Consider the following 24,010-nt stretch of genomic DNA (forward strand, 5'->3'; position numbering starts at 1 on the left):
TGACTTGTGACAAAGACTTTGATCGACTTTGATGATTAAAAACTAACATTATACAACGTGCTTTATACAAGTTTTTAAAATATTAAAGTCAAATTAATCATTTAGCTCCATATACTTGAAAATGCCTGGTCTACCGGATGAAATGTACTGTTCAGAACAGATATGCATACCACCAACTTTTCCATATCTTTTGAGACAGTACGCTAAAGCTGCCATTCGCACTCAGCCTCGAGATCTTTTAAAGTAAGTGAAATATAATGTTTGGCCATATATCTCTCGGACTATAAAATCATAATAATTGAATATATTCTTGTTATAATTTACTTTATAATATAAATTACATAAAATGTATGTTCAGTTTTATCAGTTGCCATCTGTTTCTTTTACAGAATATATTTTAATTTTACCTTAAAGTGGAGTATCTTTGTGATAGCAGTATAACTTTGGTACATTCCTCATATTTTCACATTGTGTAATGTATGGGGTTCGTCATTTTCAAAAATAAAGTTATCTCTACTACATGCTGTCAAATATACACTGTGTCAATTTTAAAAATACCCACCCTTAATATCTTTCTCGCAGTCAAAAATATGAAAAATCGGAAAGACATGTCAATTTTATTTGTAAGGGGAACACTTTAAATTAATATTTTTAGCCGTTTTCTTTTATCCCTCTAGGAAGGGGGAAATGTCACCATTACAATATTAAATGGGAATGGGGGTCAAGTGGCACATCGTTTTAAAAGGCGTTTAATTCTCTTTTCAGTGGTATCCTACTTTCTTGCTTTTTGTCCAGAGGTTTCCGAATAATCGCGAGATTTAAAGTTGCAGAAACAATTAAACATGCCTGCGTTGAGATTTTGGTTTTCAGACTGGTGTTTACACAAAAATTATTGCAATGGGTCTCCTTGTAGTTGATGAGAAGATTAGATAGCAACATGGACATAGCCATTACATTTTTCTAGGGGGGTCGAAATACTAATAAACAGAAAAAAATCATAAACATTAACGTTTCTTTTCTCAAATACGATTATTGCAGTGACGAAAACCCGCATATTTTTCGAGAAGGACATACACAATATCCCCAAAAAGTTAATGTTATGGTTGGTTATCTTAGATATGCCATTATTGGTCCTTTATTTATTGAAGGAAACTTGACAGGGGTCATCTGTACCTTAATATGCTTCAAGAAACTATTGATCCTCTTATCATCCAAGAGCTAGATACTCAAATACAGGGGGATTTGTTAACATTCCAGAAGGACAGTGCTCCATCTCATTATTTTCTTCCGGTCCGACAGTGGTTAAACGAGAGATTTCTGGGTACATGGATTGGCAGAAGGGGACCAATTGAATAACCTCCAAGATGACCGGATTTAACACCCTTAGACTTCTTTCTTTAGGGACATCTTAAATTCCATGTTTATGAGACACAACTTACTGATATTTATGATCTTAAAAGGCGAAGTACAACAGAATGCCGGTCAATTCCCGGTGAAGTTTACCGAAATGTTAGAGAGGAGTTTGAAGAGACTTTCTTATTGTTTGCAGGAAAATGAATAACATTTTGAACAACTTATAAGACAGGGCGTAAGTGGTGTAACTTAATATTCTAATCATTTGTACTACAAGGAGATCCATTGCAATAATTTTTGAGTAAACATTAGCCTGAAAACCAAAATCTGAATGCAGACATGTTTAATTGTTTGTGCAACTATGAAACGCGATTATCCGGAAACCTCTGGACAAAAAGCAACACAGTTGGATACCACTGAACAGAGAATTAAATGCCCTTTAAAACGATGTGCTACTTGACCCCCATTCCCATTAAAGATTGTAAGAGTGACATCTACACCCCCCCCTAGGGGTTTGAAAGAAAAAGGCAAAAAATATTCATTTAAACTGTCCCCCTTACAAATAAAATTGACGTGTGCAAGAAAGATATTAAGGGTTTTAAAATTGACACAGTGTATATAAAATACGACTAAATAACCCAAACTGATCATTCTGCATTGAACAGCGCATGTTTATTAACGGTTTACGGTACGACATTTTATATTTAGCTATATGATGGTTTACAAGTGTCTATTTTCATTTTCTAGATGGTCTACTGCTTATTTCCGTTGTTTGTCTCTAAATATTCCTCCACCGGTAAAACCAAGATTGGAATATCCAATACCGCGAGATTATTATGGCATTACCCCTGGTTGGTTAAAAGCCTTAATTTTTCAGCTTCAAAACAACTTGACCATTTCATTTAAGGTATAGTAGATTAGCTACATGATTTATTTTCCATTTTCTGCATTTTATCTTCTAAATTTTATATTTCGAACATATATACTCTTTTTGATTAATTTGACCAAGTGATAAAAATGCTGAATTTCGTGTGCGTAGGTCTTATGGGACAGATGGATTGGAGCTTGCCTGCAACACAAAACATTAATCAAAATATTATGTCTTGGTGGTTTTGATGATGTGGAAGCTATTCCATGGCTAAGATTTGTTGCTCTGTGTGCAGGAACACTATCAGATGTAAACTAAGTTTTATTCAATCTGCAGATTGTCTAGTCATTGCATAATTTAATTTATATTTCTAGGATCTAACACACACGATGATTTTACTTTGCGAAATCATAAGTGAAGAACCTGAAGGTGAGTTGCTAACCAAATATACTCCACAGTTATTTATAGTATTTTTTTAGGGGGATCCGCCATAATAAGCTGTGAAACTTTTATAGACCTCTACACATTTTTGGCAAATATTGATGCATCACACGATCAAATACTAAGAAACTATTTATTTAGAGACTCTTTGCTATCATTATGGAGGGAAAAAGTTCAAAAAGTTGAGGACATGGAAGAAGTACACGAAGATGTGTTATCTACAACTGAGCGGAGGTAATAGATATTTACGATTACAAGTGAGTTAACATAATCATTAAGATACGCGTGTGAAAGTTAATTTACAAGGACAAATATCTTAATGGAGTTAACTCGCGTGTGTTGTACAATATTTTATCTACGTCTAACTATAAAAACACACAATGAATTTAAAAAATTATTGTTACTTAACTATATACCTATTCTAAAAATCAATTTTATTACCTTAATACCTTTGTTCAAATAACACAATGTCAATATGACAGTAAATAATATTGATGTCACTAGTTTAAAAAATGAGCGATTCGGAAAGTATTCCTCTGACATTGAAGAAGAGACATTCAGAGCCATTTCTGGATTGCTTCCAGCAAGATCGAAACAGAAGTATGAATATACATACTCTAAGTATGAAAAATGGTGCACCGAAATAAAAGTACCCAACTATGAAAATGAAAAGGTACTCCTAAATTTTCCCAATTTATCCGCTACTTATAAGCCTTCGTCTCTTGGGGCTTTCTATTCAATGATACGTACTATGATATCTATTAAAATAAATATATATGCTTCATCGGGCATTTACTTCAAACTGTATCATTAACATTTATAATAAAATAAGTTTTCATGTTTTTATAATTATTATTATCAATAGAACAGTTTATTTGTATTTAGTGCAAAATAAATGTTTTACAAAATATTTTTTTCTCTTTGGTAGTCATCTAAACAAGGAGTGCGGTAATGAAAATGCGTGAGTTAAGAAGCTATTAACTCACTAAAAATGAGTGAGTTAAGAGCTTCTTAACTCTCTGACGTAGATAAATATATACCTATTATTTTATAGACACAAATTATAAATCAACAATCTTTAATACTATTTTAGTAGTGAAAGTAAAAGCTCAACCCTATCGGCCGAGGAAACTGAAAAAAAGGATGATGTATATAAAGTGGTGTCTTGTCCAAGTCTGCCTGATGATGACCATTACTCTTTAGACTATCTTAAAGAAGAAATGGCGGAGGATGAAGAAGCAGTTGATCAATTAGATGTGGCTCTTGATAATATAGCGATGGAACAAGAGGCAGAGGAAGGTACAGAACATGTAGAAGAAAGTACAAAAAGTGATGTGGAAGAAAGTGAAGAGAAAAAGAAACAATCAATGTAAGTTGAGATATTATAAATATTGAGCAAAATATGATCATACATTTTTATTAATGTAGCTATTATATTATTATACAGGGTCCGGCAATAGTGCGTCGGGCATCTGTAGCTCCTATAATAAAAAACTTGAGAATTTTGTTTAAGTGCAAACCTAAAGTATGTACCAGGATGTATTTCAGGAAAATATTTTAACTTCTATAGGGTGGCTCAAAAAAGTGTGAGTGGACCTGGATGATTTTTTTTAAATGGAACACCCTGTATATTATTGCATTTTTGGCTTCCTTTCAGATCACTTTACATAACCCTAAGATATGAATAAATATATTTCGATAGTTTCAGAGATATTAAAAAATAAATCAAAAAAATATATTTTTCAGCCCTTCTTAAAAAAATTATTAAAAATACAAGAACTGTTCTGAAATCAAAACTATATGAGGTATTTACTTTAGATGGTCTGTTCTTACTTTGTTATAAATATGGTAATCGTAAATCATACAGGATGTTCAATATTCAACGCCTTTGATGCTTGAAAGTGAAGAGAAAAAGAAACAATCAATGTAAGTTGAGATATTATAAATATCACTAAAAACCACCCAACATATGTATACTTGCCCACTGTGCCCCGCCAAGTGCACTATAGAGGACCTTATGGCAGCAAAGTCGAACGCAATTGACGTCGCCCGCTTCTGGGCAAAATATGTTTAGTTTCCCGTCTCAAATGATGTTTATATATGCTATGTTTGTTTTATATCTATTAATCGTTTTAATGTACTGTGGTTTCATGTATAACTTTTATGTTTGCAATTTTACTTATTATTATTATTATTATTATATGTAATTATTGTTGTTATTGTTGTTGTATGTGATATTATATGTATATGTAATGTAATCTTGATGATGCCTCTGACACGAATAAATAAATAATATTCAACGCCAAACTTTCTAAAATATAAAATAATTTTTCTTTGGTTTTTTAAATGGAACACCCTGTATATTATTTTTTATTAAATGGAGAGTTAAAAAATAAACATTTTTTGTATTTAGAGTATTTCAAAATTTTTATCGGTTTCGCAGATACACGCAGTATTATTTCATATGGCGCTTTCAATGGTAAAATACGAGAGAAAAATCATTGGGTGGCTTTGATAAAAATTTACTGTGGAAAATTCCATATGAAATATAAAACCGCAAATATCTGCGAACTCGTTAAAAATTTTTAAATACTCTAAATACCAAAAATGTTCATTTTTTAATTCTCCATCTATTGAAAAAATAATATACAGGGTGTTTTATTTAAAAAAACGAAGAAAAATTATTTTATATTTTAGAAAGTTTGGCGTAGAATTTTGAACATCCTGTATAATTTAAGATTTTTATATTTATAGCAAAGTAAGTACAGACCATCTAAAGTAAATACTTAGTATAGTTTTGATTTCAGAACAGTTCTTGTATTTTTAATATTTTTTTAAGGGCTTAAAAATATATATTTTTGATTTATTTTTTAATATCTCTGAAACTATCGAAATGTATTTATTCATATCTTAGAGTTATGTAAAGTGATATGAAAGGAAGCCAAAAATGCAATAATATACAGGGTGTTCTATTTAAAAAAAATCATCCAGGTCCACTCACACTTTTTTGAGCCACCCTATTGAAGTTAAAATATTTTCCTGAAATACATCCTGGTACATACTTTAGATTTGCACTTAAACAAAATTCTCAAGTTTTTTATTTACAGATGCCCGACGCACTATTGCCGGACCCTGTATATAGTATAGAGATCTTTATACAATTGACTTTGTCACTAAATAAAAATTCTTGAAAAAAATTGTGTGTGCACTATGTGCGCATATTTGAAGTGACTCTTCTTACTAACAACTATTAAATTGAAGGATTTGAACGACATGTTTAAAAAAGTGTAGGTCTTTTCAAAAGGATCTTTTCATTTTAAAAGGCATACGTGGAGTTCTACCTCGAAAAGCAGCTGCAATAATTATTTCTCTGCTATTGTCGACAATAGTTGGCCAAGTTTTGTAAGCACTGTCTTTAAAATATCCCCATAAAAAATCGACACTAGATAAAATCAGGAGCATTTAAGTATTCTATTAATTTGTGAATGCACACTGCATTCACCAACTAATGGAATCATATCAATTCTCTCTGATGTAAGATAAGTTTGCATTTTCGGCAAAATTCTGAGAATTTAGTTTGTTTTCACTGACACAAAATGATAACTAGTTGTTAAACTTGGACTAATTAGACAGCTATGTTGAAGTAACATCAGACATATCACAGTCACCTAGATTTTATCAAATAATAAAGATCTACTCAGATCAAATCATGTAAATGAAAATATCTTGGAAAATATTTGTTTGAGGGGTAGGCAACCTTAATAGTATTTTGAAGAGACATGAATTCTCCATTAAGTATAGGAATAATATACTGGGTGTTCCATTTAAAATAAGAGAGTAACATGCTTTTAAAGGTGATCAATGTTCAATATTAATTTTATCTCACCCTGTACAACTTTTTGGATCAAGTTTTAATTTGATTTAAAGTACATTAGTTAATTTAACTACATATAGGCTATACCGGGTAAATTCCAATATAGGTAGCTTTTATTGTAATTTAAAAATTGTTCTTTATTTCTAGAAAATGTTAAATATGTCAAAAACCTTACATTTTAGAGATTCATTCTCTTATAAAACTCACCTTTATTTTTCTCCCAGAATCCGAAAATCAATTAATATATAGGGTGTTCCATTACAAAAAACACAACTTTGATATGTACCTTTTTTTGGGGACACCCTGTAGAACTCTCCATATTTTTAAAAAAGTGCTCTGAATATGAACATATGCTCACAAAATTATATTTCAATACAAAAGGTCGTTCTCATTAGAGCCTCCGAGGCGTATGAGAGGCGCCACCCTGTATTTATATTTTCTATTTTATTACATAAAAATGACATATGCCCAAAAGAAAGACAGACGATTGATTAATCGGTGTCAAAGACAAAAATAATCAGATAGTCGAATGTCGCTGACGTATCTTCAACAAAAATGAAGCGAATTTACTTATACGCGAAGTTTATAATATCTAAGGTTTCAGCCGCTAGCTCATATAGGACCCGAGTTACGATGCTCCAAAGACCCATCTCACCTTCCTCATTGGCTTACCACTTTTCGATCGTTATCACTTTTCATGACGTTAGCTCGTGTGCCACGGCCTTCAATTTTTACCCCCAGTACGCGTAAAGAAGTTTCACTTCAAAAACTGTTGCTATGCTTTCTTCTTGAATTTGATTTATTGAAATAATTAAAGCTTGATTTTCATGCATCCGTTGTCCGACGATACGATGATACGAAGTCTTTCAATTCAACCAATAAAATTAATATCGTATCATCGTATCGTCGGATAACGGATGCATGAAAATCAAGCTTTATTCGTAGCGGTTTTCAAATTATATCTAAATTTTAAGTAATTAGTTAAATAGTATTGCTAGTAGATTCATTTAAAAAAAATGATTGTTTTTTAATTTAGTAAATCCGAAGATGAAGATGATTTGTCAAATAAACATGAGGATAAAATAAAAAGTATGTATGTCAATTTGATTAGCAATATTTAAAAAATGTCTATACCTATGTGGCGGATTCATCTCTCCAAAAAATCCTATACGGGTATTTCGCCACTGTTGTATGGTATTTATCATGAATCATCTCATGAATGCTGACAAATCTTAAGTGCCATTACACGGCGTGTGGAGCGCCGATCCACGCTCCAGGCGCGTGAAGCGCCGCGCCTAGACGCGCCAAGACGCGCCCCACAGTGCGGCGGGTGGTAATTCTAGCCGGACAAAACCTCAGGAGCGATGTTTGGGACTTAAAATCTAAGAACGTAGCAAATGGTTTAATATATGTATAGCACCCATATGGGTTAAATTTATTTATTTATTAACAACTTAATTTATTAATAAATATAATAACAAGATAATAAAACTATTATATTATTCGTACGTGATACACAAAAATCGTACTGTAAACTAATGCTAAATAAATAAAATTATGATATCAGGTAAATACTTAAAAAAAACTTTTTTTTTGCAGTTATTTTTTAATTACTTTGTGATCTTGTAAAACCCTGTATATTTTATTTTAAAAAAATATATTTTATTTAAAAAAATATATTTTATTTAAAAATAAATAAAACAGTTATTTTAATTTTAATTTTAACACTCTGTAATTGTAAATTCATATATAGTAAGTATCTAAGACAATTTTTAAAACTTTTATTAAAACTACTAATAATCATTTAGTTTTCATTAGAAATTATAAGAAATTAAAAAAGGATTTTGCATATAGTCATGCTTTATTTAACTAGAACATCATTTGGATTTTTTTGTCTTGAGAAAAATTGCCGAACTGACTCAATAGTCAGTAAAAATCAATAAATGACACCAATGTGTTATTTATTGATTTTTTAAACGCAGTGTCTTTCGATGGAGTTTCAGTTAAGGTTTCAACGATTACAGCAGCATTCCTACCCCCACTAGCCCTAAAGTTCATAGTACTTGCAAAACCTAATTCTTCATTTCAATGCTCTTCAATTAGCCCTTTAATGAGTCTTTGTTTCGTTATTATACTAGCCAATTGGAATAAAACTTTAGGGCCACCTTTTAAGCTTGAACTCTAAAAAAAACAAGAGAAAATGATCGTAGATGGGTTTTAACACCTTTCTTTTCTTCGTTACTAAGAGAGTTGGGATCTAAAAATTGCATCATGATATCCCACAAAACGGTCAAGAGATGATGTTGGTTTTAAAACGCCTTTTTACATACCTTTGGCAATCTCCAACATATTTTGGGTTTGGAATAGAATGTATGCACTTGTAAATATTTTGTTTTCGTATGACCTCTACCTGGCTGAGCAGAAAACTATCAAATTTTGTTGATAAAAATGTATACGACCAAAAAATAATTCATGCATTTTTATATCAGTTGGAATGAACACTATTTATTCTTATCAGTACACATTTTTTGGCTTATTTTTATAAACAAAACGGTTTTGTCCCGCTAGGCTTATCATCCACCGCACTGTGCGCCGGCGCCGATGGGACGACCGACCGGCAGGCAGATACAAAAAATGCATTGTATAACTTTTTAACATAGATTATCGGTTTAAATTGGGTTTAAATTAATACAATCGAATAATACTAATTTATTCCCCAACTTTATTTTCAGTGCAGTTTATTAAGATAACAAAGTGGAAAGCAAAATCATCTGGTTAAATTAAATTAAATAAGATAATAATACTTTTTTAAACCAGGTTTATTTATGTTCAAAAGTTAAATAATGATTTTTTTACCTTAATTATGAAAATAATTAGAGTATATCGTATTTTTAGAAAGCCCATAACTAGGCAAATAAAATAAAAAATAATACACTGGGTGTCATTTATAAAATAGAAGTCATATTTCGAAAATGAGAGTTACAAGCGAAACTAGTTAACGTCACTGGATTCTATATAAAAAAAACTCAATTAGTCTCGTTGAGTTTTTTATTTTTTAGTTTTCACCTTTTCGATATGTTAACCAATATACGATGGGGTCGAAAAATGCAACATTTTAAAATTCGCTCTGTATTTTAGGAACTAAAAAGACTAGGACAACTCTTGGAGCATCTTTGGTTTCATAAAAAGTAGCATAGTGATGTGAAAACCGCATCTTTAGAAGTATAAATGCAATAAACATTATTAAAAAATACAGTAATTATTACTCATACATACATAAGTCACCTCAGCAAAATTTATCTAGTGTTCCTTACCCTTTATACAACATTTAGAATAAATAATAATAATTATTTTAAACAATAAGATTGTAGAGTATATTGGTATAACCCGTATTTTCAGTAATTTTCCACCTAATTAATATGATATATATAGATTTCTTTAAGCGAATATCAAATTATGCATTTTCGTATTAAATGGAGATATTTAAATAAATTATGTAACAATTAAATTTAACTAAATTAAAAAAATTATTGGCGAAAATTTTTCGCGACGCGTTTGCTTTGGAGTGTGCAGTTTACCGCCAGTTGACGGGAACGACACGCCGCCTGACGATCTCCGCGCCGACCCATTCACACGGCGTGTGGAGCGGTAGTTCACGGTTCAGGCGTGTCCTGGCGCGGGATTCCACACTCCGTGTAAAGGCTGATTCATGGTACACCGGGCCGTACCCGAGCCGGGCACGTTCCGTAAAGTAGACACGGTAGTAGAAGCTCGGCCCGTGCTCGGCTTAGCATGAATGCATAGGTATAAATACCATTTGACAATGTTTGGCCGTGCCTTCACCGTCGCACGGCCCCGGCCCGTCACGGTGTACCATGAATCAGCCTTAACTGCTCATATACCAGGCCCGTGACCCGAAAATCGGCGCGCCGACCCAATCACACGGAGCGTGGAGCGGCAGTCGACGGTCCAGGCGCGGTGCTCCACGCGCCGTGTAATGGCACCTTTAGATTTGTGAAAATCTCCCTTTCTTAAATAATCTTTATGTTCTTTAATTCGAACATTACGTAATAATTATAAATAATGTTAGAATTAAAGAACATAAAGATTATTTAAGAAAGGGAGATTTTCACAAATCTAAGATTTGTCAGCATTCATGGGACACAGTGCACAGAATAAATTTTAATAACGTCAAAATTATAATGAAAGAAGCGATAGCCTCTAAAAGAAAAATAAAAAAGGCTTTTTTAATACAGTCTAATAAAAATAAATGTATTGCTCATGCATCTGTATAGATGTTAGTAATGTATGGCAATCGCTTCTTTGATTTTAAAGAACATAACATACGTAAAATTAAAAATAATCAGTGACAAAATACACCCATAAACGATTTTTTGGAGCAATATTTAAGTAATTTATTAAAATGTTTTTTAAAGGCGAGGAAGACATCGAAGAGACTGACGTTGAAAAGCATAGCGTTGATGATCAAGAAACTAGTAAGGAGGTCGAACCTGAACACGAAAAACATGAAGATGTTGAAGAAAAATCTGACGAAAAAATGGACGGTATAGATATATTTTTTTCAATAATTTCAATTTAATTCCAAATATGTATAAATAAATCTTATTATTTTTGAATTATAGAAACAGAAACAGAAGCGAAGGAATACGAGTCAGTAGATACAATTAGTAATGAACCACTTAGAGATTTAGAACACGTATTCGATGAAGACATTACGTTAAAAGAAGATTTGGAGCGACTAAAAGTACATATCTGTTAATTTAATATTTTCTAGTAATATCTAATTAAAATAAATTTATAGGCGTTACAACAGGAAATGGCTGGAGAAACAGACGATGAGCTGGAAAAGTTTAAATGCAAACTCATAGCAGATATGCCTCTTACACAATCCCAAGAAGAAGGTAACATTTTGTAATAACAATCAACCATTTTTTATTGATTTCTTAATGAGTATATTAAATAAAATTTAAAAAGACTTACGAAAAATATATAGGGTATCAAAAAATAGTGTATAAAGTCTGTCCAACAACAAAATCCTTGACAGTGATATATGGGTCTGTCATTTTAATTTCCAAGTAGATAGTTTACTTTATTCTACAAAGAAATAAGTTGTTACAATTGGAACGCATAGCAGGAAATTAATATATTTAAAATTTGAGTGACAAGTGATTAAAAGTAAAAGTTTTTTAATATTGCACAGGAATAAATAAAACACAACATAAATAAAATAAAACATTTTAATAACACTTACTGAATTGTATAACTTAAGTTGATTAACTAACTTTAACTTTTCTTAACCAGTACCTTTCGACATTATCTTTCTGCAGTACTAAAATCTATTATTTGCCTATCGTGTGATGTCGTTATTTTACCGATACTCTTGTTTCTAGTATCAAATACCAAATACGAGATGGTATACAAACTTTACTGACGGTAACTTTATTGGTGTATAAAACTCTTTGTCTGGGCACTACATATTAACTATAAACTGTGCTCTGGGTCTACAGTTCATTTTTCCTCGATTTTTTCACTAGGGCTCTAACTCACTGACGACCAGGTCGCAACGACCTGGCCGTCGGCTGGCCGGATGCATTGCGTTTTAGCTGCGGCTAGATGAACGACCAGTTTCAACAGAGTTGTCAGATCTAACGATTTTTTACGTTTTACCAATTAGAAAACATTGTTTCAGAAATGTTAAAATATCCGAGTTAACTAAAAAGCGAAGTTGCTGTAGCGTTTTTTAAACCACTACCACTGCCAACGGCAGCTTTTCATCGGAGAGCAGTCGTGGATAAGGTATTTCACTAGAGAGAAAATTAATCAGTCATAATTAACAAAAGATATATAGATTTATAGATAATTAACAAAAGAAATATAGATATTGGGCGCCAGGCATGTACAGAGAAAGAAAACACAGTTGTATAATACTTAAAACTAATGACTATATTTATTCATGACGTTCTTTGCTGATACATGACATTGTAGAGTGCTAGTAAATATATAGTGGTTATATGTCAAAGAAAGTGGTGGTAAGAGTCGTACTAAATATCAATGAAAACAACTACGATAAAATACAGGACATGTAAAGTTTAAGAGAAAATATGAAATGTAGCATTACTTTAATTAATTTGATATATTCCATATGATGCTAAATCGAAGATGTTACACCTGTAGATTCTAGAATCTATGTTTGATTATCCATCTATTAAAATAGTGCAATAATATCTATAAAAGTAATACCATTACAAGATGTAATGCAATGAAACCTAAGATCTAAATTATATTTTAAAGATTATATCGACATGAATGTTCTTAACAATCTAACCACTGAACATAGTCTGTACGATATTACTTAAGATGTACGTTATTGTTTAAGACTGAAAATATAGAAAATCTAAACATAAAAACTAGAACGTAAATCTACACTTAGCTGTTCTTTATGTAATCTTGCTTCAAACAGTAGCAGCGTGAGGTGGTCTCGCATCTCTGTACTCAGCCATCCAACACAACCAAAGGGGCCAGCATGAGACACCATAAATTGGTACAGCCGTAACTAACTAGCTTACAGCTGGGAACGAAGCAGCATAGGACTCAAGCTACATCCACGCTGTGGCACTTATATGTAAGAAAAAATCGTTCTTACTGGGGACACTCGTCCACAGGACATCTGTACATAAGATAATGTCTATACATAAGATACTACCCGTACCTTGGACACAGTCCGTACCTTGGAAATAGTCCGTACCTTGGAAATAGTCCGTACCTTGGACACAGTCCGTACCTTGGACACTGTCCGTACCTTGGAAATAGTCCGTACCTTGGACACAGTCCGTATCTTGGACCCTAAAAATATGAAACTCCTGTTTAAAACCAAACAAGGTCTAATAAACAAAATAAACCTACCTCGAAATACTTCCGAGGGCTTAATAAATAATAAACATGTCCTTTCTTCCATGTGACATTCTGGAGGACAAAAGAAAAGGGACGCCAACGTGCCAGCAAAACACAAATACAAGTTGGGACATCCGTAACTCTACCCTAAAAATATTCAATAATAATATCGAATCTAAAAGGATAATATTTCATCTTTACCTGTTGCTTTGAAATAGCAGCTGATTCAGATTATACAGCAAGATTTAAATAATGACCATGTGGCAGACTTCCAAAGGTAGCAAGTGCCCGCCACAGATTGGTTGGTTCCACGGGAGGAGAATAACAACCCTGAATGGCCGTCCAGCTGATATCTGTCAATCGAGGAAGAGGAAGGATTATTCTGTGGATAGACATTCGACCTTCAACATTCACGTTTCGCGCCAAGAAACCGAATTCTTATGTTTTGTAATAGTTATTTAGTTTTGTAACAATTGATCGAGTTAATTAAATGACTTAATTATTTAGTGTGCCTAATTTGCTACCCGCAACGGCCACATTGGTGACCCCGACGAACGTGTGAGTGCAACAAATTCAGATACGCAATGTCCACCTCCGACACGAACGACTTCCAAACCGACGATCAAGTCGTTATTGCCCGTGTAGGGATTAAAGCACCGGAGTTTTGGCGCACAGAGCCCGAACTATGGTTCCTACGCCTGGAAGCCCAATTCAGGCAAGCCAAAATAACATCTGATGACTGCAAGTTCGATCACACCGTAACAAGTTTAAACAGCGAGGTCCTATTAGAGGTAGCCGACATACTACGAAATCCAACTAGAGGTAGGGCCTACGAAGACCTCAAAACTAGACTGTTAGAGAGATATGACAGTAGCGCTGATGACAAAATTCACCAGCTTATGGAGATGACCTTGGGCGACCTTAAACCAACACAGCTTCTCCACCGAATGCAAGCTTTGGCCTCAAATAACGTTTCTACGCAGGTTCTAAAGAAACTCTGGTTAGACCGCCTACCACCCCAAGCCCGGGGAGTCATAGCAATCCTGGATGGAGACCTGGAGGAATTGGCCAAGAAAGCTGACAAATATATACAATGTTCTAGTTTTCCTATCATGGCCATGGACGGAAAGCCTGCGTTAAACAACAAAGTAAGTGTGGACGAGAAAACTGACGGGCACTGCTACTATCACAGGAGATGTGGGTCCCAAGCTAAGAAGTGTAGAGCACCATGTACCTTCTCAAAAACGATCAAGAGGGGCGCAGTAATCGCGACAACCACTGCCCCCCCCATGCACCACGTCGCCTTTTCGTCACAGATAAAGCCCTAAAACTGCAGTTCCTCGTTGACACTGGAGCCGACTTAAGTGTGCTGCCACGCAAAGCATGTTCTGCTTCAAAACCTAGTATGATACGCCTATACTCTGCTACTGGTTCCTGTATTAGAACGTTTGGGCAGAAACAGTTGACACTTGACCTTGGTTTTGGCCAGCCAGTCACATGGACCTTTGTTGTTGCAGATGTCACTACTGCCATCCTAGGTGCTGACTTCCTCGTACACCATGGTTTCACCCGTAGATATGCGAAACAAGCGCCTTGTGTGTCCAACTATACCAAGCAGCATTACGTGTGTGTCTCGACGAGTAAGCGCGTTGGAGGTGGGAATATCTACTGCCCATCCTTATGACCGACCAACGGATGCACCAGACGACCCTGGAAGAGTCCAGCACTATATCGACACCGAAGGCCCACCAGTGTTCTCCAAGCCGCGCAGGCTTCCACCAGACCGTCTACAAGCTGCACGGGCCGAATTCAATCAACTTATACAAATGGGCATTGTTCAGCCATCAAAATCGCCATGGGCTAGCCCGCTTCACATGGTCCAAAAGCCAACGGCCAGTGGCGTGCTTGTGGGGATTTCCGTCGGTTAAATGCAATTACCAAGCCTGATCGCTATCCAGTGCCACATATTCAGGACTTTGCAAATCAGCTACATGGAAAGAAAATTTTCTCTACCATTGATCTTGTACATGCATTCCACCAGATCCCAGTCCGCCCAGAAGATGTACAAAAAACGGCTGTTATTACACCTTTGGTTTGTACGAATTTCTACGTATGCCCTTTGGCTTACGTAACGCCGCCCAGACACTTCAGCGGTACCTCGACCATCTCTTCCGAGGGTGTTCATTTGTATATGTGTACATCGACGACATACTGGTAGTCTCGGAGACGGAAGCAGAACACGAGCAGCACTTAGCAGTAGTTCTTCAGATCCTAGAAGCAAATGGACTCCAAATCAACAAAGAAAAGTCCAAATTCCGGATACGAGAGGCAAATTTCTTGGGCGTCACAGTCTCCCCAACTGGAGTCAGGCCTCTGCCAGCTAAAGTCAGTGCTATTCGCAGTTTTCCGCAACCAACAACATCAAACAGCTACGTCGCTTCTTAGGGATGGTTAATTTCTATCGACGCTGGTTACCGAATGCTGCAAAAGAGCTTATGCCACTCACCGAGCTACTTTCCCACCAAAAGAAAAAGCAACAGGACCTCAACTTGACCCCAGCAGCATCAAGTGCCTTCACCAGAGTTAAAGAACTCCTAGCTACTGCTGCCGAGTTGGTTTTTCCAGCACCCCATGCTCAGTTGAGCATGTCAGTCGACGCTTCGGACACCGCGATCGGTGGTGTATTGCAACAGCTTGTTGGTGAGCACTTACAGCCTATTTCTTTCTTCTCACGGAAGTTGTCGAAGACGGAGCGTAACTACAGTACCTACGACCGCGAGCTGTTGGCAATATTTAGCGGTATTCACCATTTCCGCTACCTTCTTGAGGGCATGCCATTCATCATATACACTGACCACAAGCCCTTGACGTATGCCTTTCAGCAGCGACATGACCGTCAATCTCCACGACAGATCCGCCAGCTGGAATTTATTGGTCAATTTTCCACAGACATCCGACATGTCCAAGGAGAAAAGAACATTGTAGCCGACTGTCTCTCACGACCTGAGGTAGACGCAATAACATCACCCATCACCATTGACTTTGACCGGTTAGCTGAAGCTCAGACAACTGATGAAGGTCTACAAGAAGCTCTGCAGGACCCCACAAGCTCTTTAAACCTTCAACACATTGTCATACCAGATAGCGAACGACCCCTATACTGTTCAATCCAAGATGGACGTGTACGTGTGTACGTGCCGGCGACCTTCCAGAGGGATGTTTTCTTGAAGTTCCACACCCAGTCCCACCCTGGACACGCTGCTACGCTGAGAATGATCGCCGAACGCTTCGTGTGGCATAATATGAACCGTCAAGTCAAGCAGTGGTCCAGAGAGTGTCTTCAATGTCAGCGGGCCAAAGTAGGACGTCATACTGTTACACCGGTGACACCACTAGGAATGCCTGACGAACGATTTGCCCACATACATATCGACATTGTGGGACCACTTCCACCTAGTGACAATTTTCGATACCTACTCACGATCATTGACCGATTTACGAGATGGCCTGAGGCTATCCCTATTTGTGAGATAACTACTGAAGTAGTGGTACAAAAACTCCTCGAAGGATGGATATCCCGCTTTGGTGTGCCAGCGACCATTACTACAGATAGAGGCAGACAATTCGAGAGCCAGTTGTTCCGCCAGCTCAACACAGCACTTGGTGTACAGCACATAAAGACGACTGCTTATCACCCACAATCAAATGGATGTATCGAACGCTTTCACCGAACCCTCAAGGCTGCACTCATCGCTGCTGACGTCGTATCCTGGGTCGAAGCTCTTCCCCTCGTCATGCTGAGCCTACGGAACACCTTCAAACCGGACATCGCCTGTACAGCCTCCGATTTAGTGTTTGGTGCACCAGTTCGCCTCCCTGGACAGCTATTTGTTCCAAGTGCTACCCCAACTGACGAACACCGATTTGTTCAACGACTCCGTGAGACCATGGGAGCATTGAGGCCTGTACCAACGAGCAACCACTCAGTTCGCACCGCCTATGTCCATCCCGACCTACAGACGACTACACATGTCTTCATACGTAACGACAAGGTGAAGCCTCCATTGACACCTCCATATAGCGGCCCGTACAGAGTTGTGGAACGAGATGACAAGTTCCTAACGGTGGACGTCCAGAATGTTCCCCAACGAGTCTCCATGGATCGACTGGAAGGCAGCATATGTTCCAGCATCTCATCAACTGGCGGAGGAACATTCATACGCCAACCGTTTGCTGCTCAACGTATGCCAGCAGAACCGTTCGCAACCAGTGGCTTCCTCACTGGGGGGGAGCCCTGTGGCAGACTTCCGAAGGTAGCAAGTGCCCGCCACAGATTGGTTGGTTCCACGGGAGGAGAATAACAACCCTGAATGGCCGTCCAGCTGATATCTGTCAATCGAGGAAGAGGAAGGATTATTCTGTGGATAGACATTCGACCTTCAACATTCACGTTTCGCGCCAAGAAACCGAATTCTTATGTTTTGTAATAGTTATTTAGTTTGTAACAATTGATCGAGTTAATTAAATGACTTAATTATTTAGTGTGCCTAATTTGCTACCCGCAACGGCCACAACCATTTCTAAAAGCTGGGATACAACAGAGAGTCAAAACAAAGTGAGGTTAAGCACGGAGAGAGTTGATAGAAGCGACGTTGACAGCGCGCGCCTCCACAGAATAGTAACAGGGTTGTGTCGAACGATAACAGGGTTGGCGACTAGGGAACGTAAAAATTACGCGTCAAATAAACTATCCGGCCTGAACGAGAGGGAATCCGGTGATGATAAGCCAGACATCATATATCATATGTAAAAAAGACATGTAACGAACTAAAAACGTTACATTGCTATTCATGAGTTTATTAAATGTTCTAATATTAAATAAGGCATTTAAAATATTCTTGGATTTTTCGTTAATAAATACTGGTGGGGTAAATGAAGTAAGTAAAATCTCCAACCCCGACTGAGTAAAATTTGCTAATAAATACTGGTGTGGTAAATGGGACAAGTAAAATCTCCAACCCCGTTATTTCCATGTTTTTCAAATCAGCGATGCTTGCTATTCCATCAGTCGTTTCATAACAGAATATTCTACATCCTACGTGTATGTAATTTAATATATGTGTAGAGTGAGACATGTAACTCGAGAGATTTTCAGCATTATAGCAATAAAGGATAAAAACAGTATTGTTCCTAAAGGTGCGTCCAGACTTGAGCATTTTAGCCCAAACGAACCGAGCGCGCACGAACAAGCAGAACAAATAGGCCGAACAAAAAGCATTGTGTACGCGCGACCTACAAAAAGGGAGATATTCTGTTTCTTTTTTCTACTGATATGGACTTCTACTGATGGCTCTTATCGACTTTAGAAGTAAACATATTAGGGCCATCGTTAAAAAAGGTGGTCAGACACTGGCTTTAAATATAAGCAGGTAGAAAGTTTAGCTTCCAGTTATTTCAATGTTTACAATATAAATTCCCCTTTTTTATTGTTACTGAGAATCTACAATAGTAATTACTTCTATTTTTATGAATGTTTAAGTTACTTTTACTCTTAATTTTTATCTAAAAATAATGTACCTAGTAGAAATATAGTCAAATGAACCCTGTTTGAAAAACGTTAAATTAAATATAATATTTAAAATATAGTTATCCTCCTTGTACATGACTGCAATACAACTAAAAAAACTAATTTAATAAAAAAAAGTGGTTGTAGAAAAACTTTAAATATGATTTTTTTTTTATTTTTTAACATCGAAACTCGAAGGTATAATAACAGGTATCATATTAACTATAAATAGAGTAGGTATGCCATATAAAAATGTTTTGAATTTCTACTAGAATCGACCCTTGATAAAAAAGGACTAGATTTAAGTTTCCCTTTGATCCAGTTTGTATTCTATTTCTTTGGATTTTCTGCACGTGTGCAAAAACTACACTAAAACACTATATCTTATAGAAAATAAAATATTGTGCGTTGAATTTGAGGGATTTTATCTGAAAAATTATTAATTTGGAAGAAAAACGGCAACAAGCGGCAGAAAGTAATAATATTTTAGTGCAGTCTACTGGTCGCAACGACCAACGGACGGCCAGGACGTTAATGTGCGCCGTATCATTTGAAATAATGGTTTTAGAGGTAGCAGCGGCTTGGCCGGTGCGACCTGGTCGTCAGTGTGTTCGAGCCCTTAACTTTAAAAGACGCAAAACACACGTAATAACACGAACCAAAATGCAAAAACAATTCGCAAATGTTTAAAATCTTCTCAAACGCAGGTTATTTGACATAATGTGACACAAATTTATAACCTATAGTTTGGCAAGCGAGTTCATATACGCACGATATACGCTTCCGCGTCCATGCATCGTTCATCGTTGCGTTACTCCGTTACTCAAATATTTTTTAAGTTAACTATGGATGGGTTTATATATAAATCCGTCTTGTTGTTTTTAACCAGTTTTATTGGTTTATTTAAAAAATGACAGATCATATTTCACTACTATTGGTTTAATGGAACGATGAACGATAAAGGGACGCCGCGCCGATGCGTATGAACCAGTATGAACTCTATGAAATTTTTGAGAGTTGTCAAACTCTTGCCAAATTATAGGTTATAATTTTGTGTCAAATTATGTCAAATATAAATTATAAATATTTTGCACTTTGCATTTTGGACTTGTGTTTCGTGTTGTTTAAAATTAAGTGGAGGTCAACACGAGGGAAAATTAAGTGTTGACCCAGACCATAGCTTATAATTAATATTCGGTGTCCAGAGGCCGCTACAGACACAGTTTTGAGGAGACTATGCCTAGAGAATTGTATTAGACAAATAAAGTTTGTACCATCTCGTATATGGTACCAAAACTGGAGTATCTGTAAAATAACATCGCACGATAGGTAAATAATAAATTTTAGTACTGCAGAGAGATAATGTCAAAAGATAGTAAAGGTACTGGTTTAAAAAAATGAGGATTGAAGTTAATTAACCAACTTTTAAGGTATAAAATTCAGTAAGTGTTATTATTAATAAAATATTTTGTTTCATTTATGTTGTGTTTTATTTATTCCTTTGCAATATTTTTTTTATTTGTATTATATTGATAAATGTAAGTTGCTAGAGTTTGAAAGTAAGAAATCTTTTTATATTTTTTTGGTATGTGGATGGTGATGTTTTATTTAAAATACACCCATGTTTGTTTTGTATTAATACATACCATAATTTTTTTTAAATAAAATATCTCGATTAGATTTTTTCAGTTTTATAGAGGACATTTTTTTTCACAATAATTTGACATTTTTTTTCACTGAGACATTTTCACTTTTTTTCACAGAGACATTTTTTTTCACAATAATTTGAGGTAATCACTTGTCATTCAAATTTTAAATATATTAACTTTCTGCTATGCGTTCCAATTGCACCAACTTATTTCTTTGTAAAATAAAATTAACTACTTTGAAATTAAAATGACAGACACATCTATCACTGTCAATGATTTTGTCGTTGAACAGATTATACAAATTATTACAAAATCGAGCTGATTTAAAGTTTTAAGACACACAAATACCTACTGATCTGACAATTTGTTGACAATTACCCATTCTTCTAGGTGTAAAGCATTTTATGGGAAGTGAAATAATGAAATGTTCAAGTGATAAGCTTAAAGTTATTGGGGAAAAGAAATCAAAAAGTGATACCAGCACCGATAGTCAAATTGAAGAAGGAGATAAAGTAAGCAAGTGTATTGTTCAAGACATTTCGACGTTGTTGAAATAATTTTGATATCTATTCTTGCTTACTGAACTAAAACAGCAATCTAATCTTGCATATCGGCAATTCTAAGGCGATTGTAGGTTAGACGTTTATAGAGAGCTGGTGATAACATATTTTTTAAAGTGCGGATTTTTGCATAAAGCTAATAATTTACCTGTTCCGTCTATCAAAAATATTTTCAGAGAGTACTTTAGTACATACATTGAAAAGAGGTGGCACCTTTGTTTTTTTTTATTTTATCATTTAAATGGAACATCCGGTATGTTAGTACCGTAATATTTATGGAAACTATTTTTCTATCTCCGTATCTACCGGGTGCGTCTCAAAAGTGGTTCACCCCTATAACTTTTTTATTTTTACAGATAAAAAAACGAGATTTGGTATGTTAGTATATGACACAAATTAGGATTGATTGACGTATTCAATTGTTTTTGGTCACTTCCTGTTTCACCGGAAATGGCTACAATTTTTGATTTTTAAATGACACTCTCCGTATTTTTTTACTTTATTCCATAGAAAATGTCACTCTCAATAGAATGACATATCACATGTCAACTTTTGACATTTTTGCTTTAAAAACAATCGTATTTTAAATTTCAATCTAGTGTGCCATGGCTGTGTATCATGGCCTTGAGAAAATGTTTTTCGTGTCTTGTCTTGGACGGTTAAAAGATGCCCAAATCGTATTTTTAACCATATCTCAATTTTTTCAAATGGAACGAGGGTGGCTAATTAGCAAATTTGGAAAAAGCATTTTTTGCGAATAATTTGGTACCACACACTTGGTATTTCGAGTCAAATTATCGTTATGAACTGCATGTTACAATTTAAAATAAACCATATGAGAAAATGCCAAAAGTTGTCATTTTATTCAGAGTGTCATTTTCTATCGAATAAAGTAAAAAATACCGGGGGTGCCATTTAAAAATCAAAAAATGTAGTTCTTTTCCGGTGAAACGGGAAGTGACCCTGAAAAACAACTGAATACGTCAATCAGTCCTAATTTATGTCATATACTAGCATACCAAATCTCGTTTCATTATGTGAAAAAGTAAAAAAGTTATAGGGGTGAGCCACTTTTGAGACGCACCCGGTATACTGGGTGTTCCATGCATTAATTTAATATGTTAATATAATAAAGATCTTAATAAGGTTCTCCATAAACGTCAAATTTCCCATGGCCGTGAATCACCGTGTATATGCAAGTCTGGAACTTTACTAAAAAATAATTTAGTATTAAAGTTTGTTGGATTTAAAAATACTTTATAGTAGGTACTATCGCTTCGTCCTACGTGGGCGACAAACGGGGGCGATTCGTGCGGTGCGAGCGACGCGACCTTATCAAAAAACGTTTTCTTATGAACAATTAATCATTTTTTATGTAACTTATGAATTAGGTCTGTTATCTATGCTTATGAAGGTGTCCTGCATTGCCGACGCAGGACGATTTCAGAAGAAAAAGGTGTTTGAAAAAATACTTGTTGCTCGCATCGTCCGCTGTTGTCGCTTGATCCTACGTGGGGGACAAAAGCGCGCGATTGCGGTGCGAGCGACGCGTATTTATCAAATAACGTTTTCTTACGAAGCTGTCCTAGGTAGGAGAGTCGCACGACTGAAGCGGCATCGCAGGCAACTGAAATATGTCGCGCGAGTCGCGCTCATCGCCCTCTGCTGTCGCACGCGTTGCTCGCTCGCTTTTGTCTCTCACGTAGGACGAAGCGTATGTGTAACGCTGGAATATTTAAAATTTATTTTAAATTTTCAGAGACCTTACGAAGATGTATTTGTTGAAGCAATTCCGGGTATTGGTGGTATAGTGCCAGAAGATCTAGTAAAGGCAGTTGTGTTTTATGTAAAAAAGTGTGCCAAGAACCAACATGGAATGATTATGCCAAGGAATATTAGGCATTACAGCTGCCCTCCTTTAGAAGTGCTTAACGATTAATGAAGTTTTATCACAAGTCTTTGAGATACGCTGAGTAGTATCATTAATAAAATAAACTGAATGATATTAAAGTTTGTAGGGTTTTTGATTTCGTAGTTTGTTACACCACAGACTAAAAGTTAGTCTATAACTACGGCAGCATATGTTGCAGATAAAAATAATTATAAAAGTTCGTATAGATTTATGTCCTAAAATGCTTTTTTGGTGATACGTACAGGGTGTAGAAATTGCATTTTTATTTCGATTTTTTTCCAATAATCTTTGAACTTGTCGATATGTGGGTGAAAATTGGTGTTAGGGTATTTTTTGACATGAAAAATTTGATTTCAATGTCAGTATGGCTCCTACCTATAGGGGGCGTCAAGGATCTTTGGAAAATATATTTGATCATATAATGTTTTTAGAGTTTTATCCTAGCCGGTTAGAAGATGTTCAAATCGTATTTTTAATGGTATCTCAATTTTCTTCAAATAGAACGAGGGTGGCTCATTGGCATATTTGGAAAAAAGTTAATTAATCCTAATTTATGTCATATATACTAACATACCAAATCTTGTTCTGTAATCTGAAAAAATAAAAAAGTTATAGGGGTGAGTCACTTTTGAGACGCACCCCTATATAACATATTATGATAATACATAATTGAGATTTTAGTTCATCGCATAATATAACTTAAGGATATAAAAGGATTTATTTTGTAAATAACTAAAAACATTTTTTTTATACATCGTACATTTTTATTAAACTATTAATGTTAAAAAATTCGGCGACATTAATTTTTAGAATATTAACATAAATTTATAATATTTTATTAACAAAATTTCATAAGAAAAAAAATGGCTAAAATT

The 24,010-nt window shown here is 35.3% G+C and overlaps 1 protein-coding gene across 1 annotated transcript; it reads left to right on the plus strand.

Moving 5' to 3' along the window:
• Positions 1-23,218, plus strand: LOC115884989 (caldesmon-like). The gene is made up of 12 exons (XM_030903730.1): positions 1-243; positions 2,101-2,260; positions 2,393-2,530; positions 2,596-2,650; positions 2,701-2,896; positions 3,756-4,031; positions 7,573-7,625; positions 10,973-11,101; positions 11,180-11,301; positions 11,359-11,458; positions 21,054-21,175; positions 22,983-23,218. Exons 1-12 carry the CDS (start codon positions 122-124, stop codon positions 23,160-23,162), a joined length of 1,653 nt encoding a protein of 550 aa, XP_030759590.1. The 5' UTR covers positions 1-121; the 3' UTR covers positions 23,163-23,218.
• The last annotated feature ends 792 nt before the right edge of the window (positions 23,219-24,010 follow it).

Source organism: Sitophilus oryzae, unplaced genomic scaffold, assembly GCF_002938485.1.
Source record: "Sitophilus oryzae breed Bouriz unplaced genomic scaffold, Soryzae_2.0 scaffold_359_pilon_pilon, whole genome shotgun sequence".
Classification (NCBI taxonomy): Eukaryota; Metazoa; Arthropoda; class Insecta; order Coleoptera; family Curculionidae; genus Sitophilus; species Sitophilus oryzae.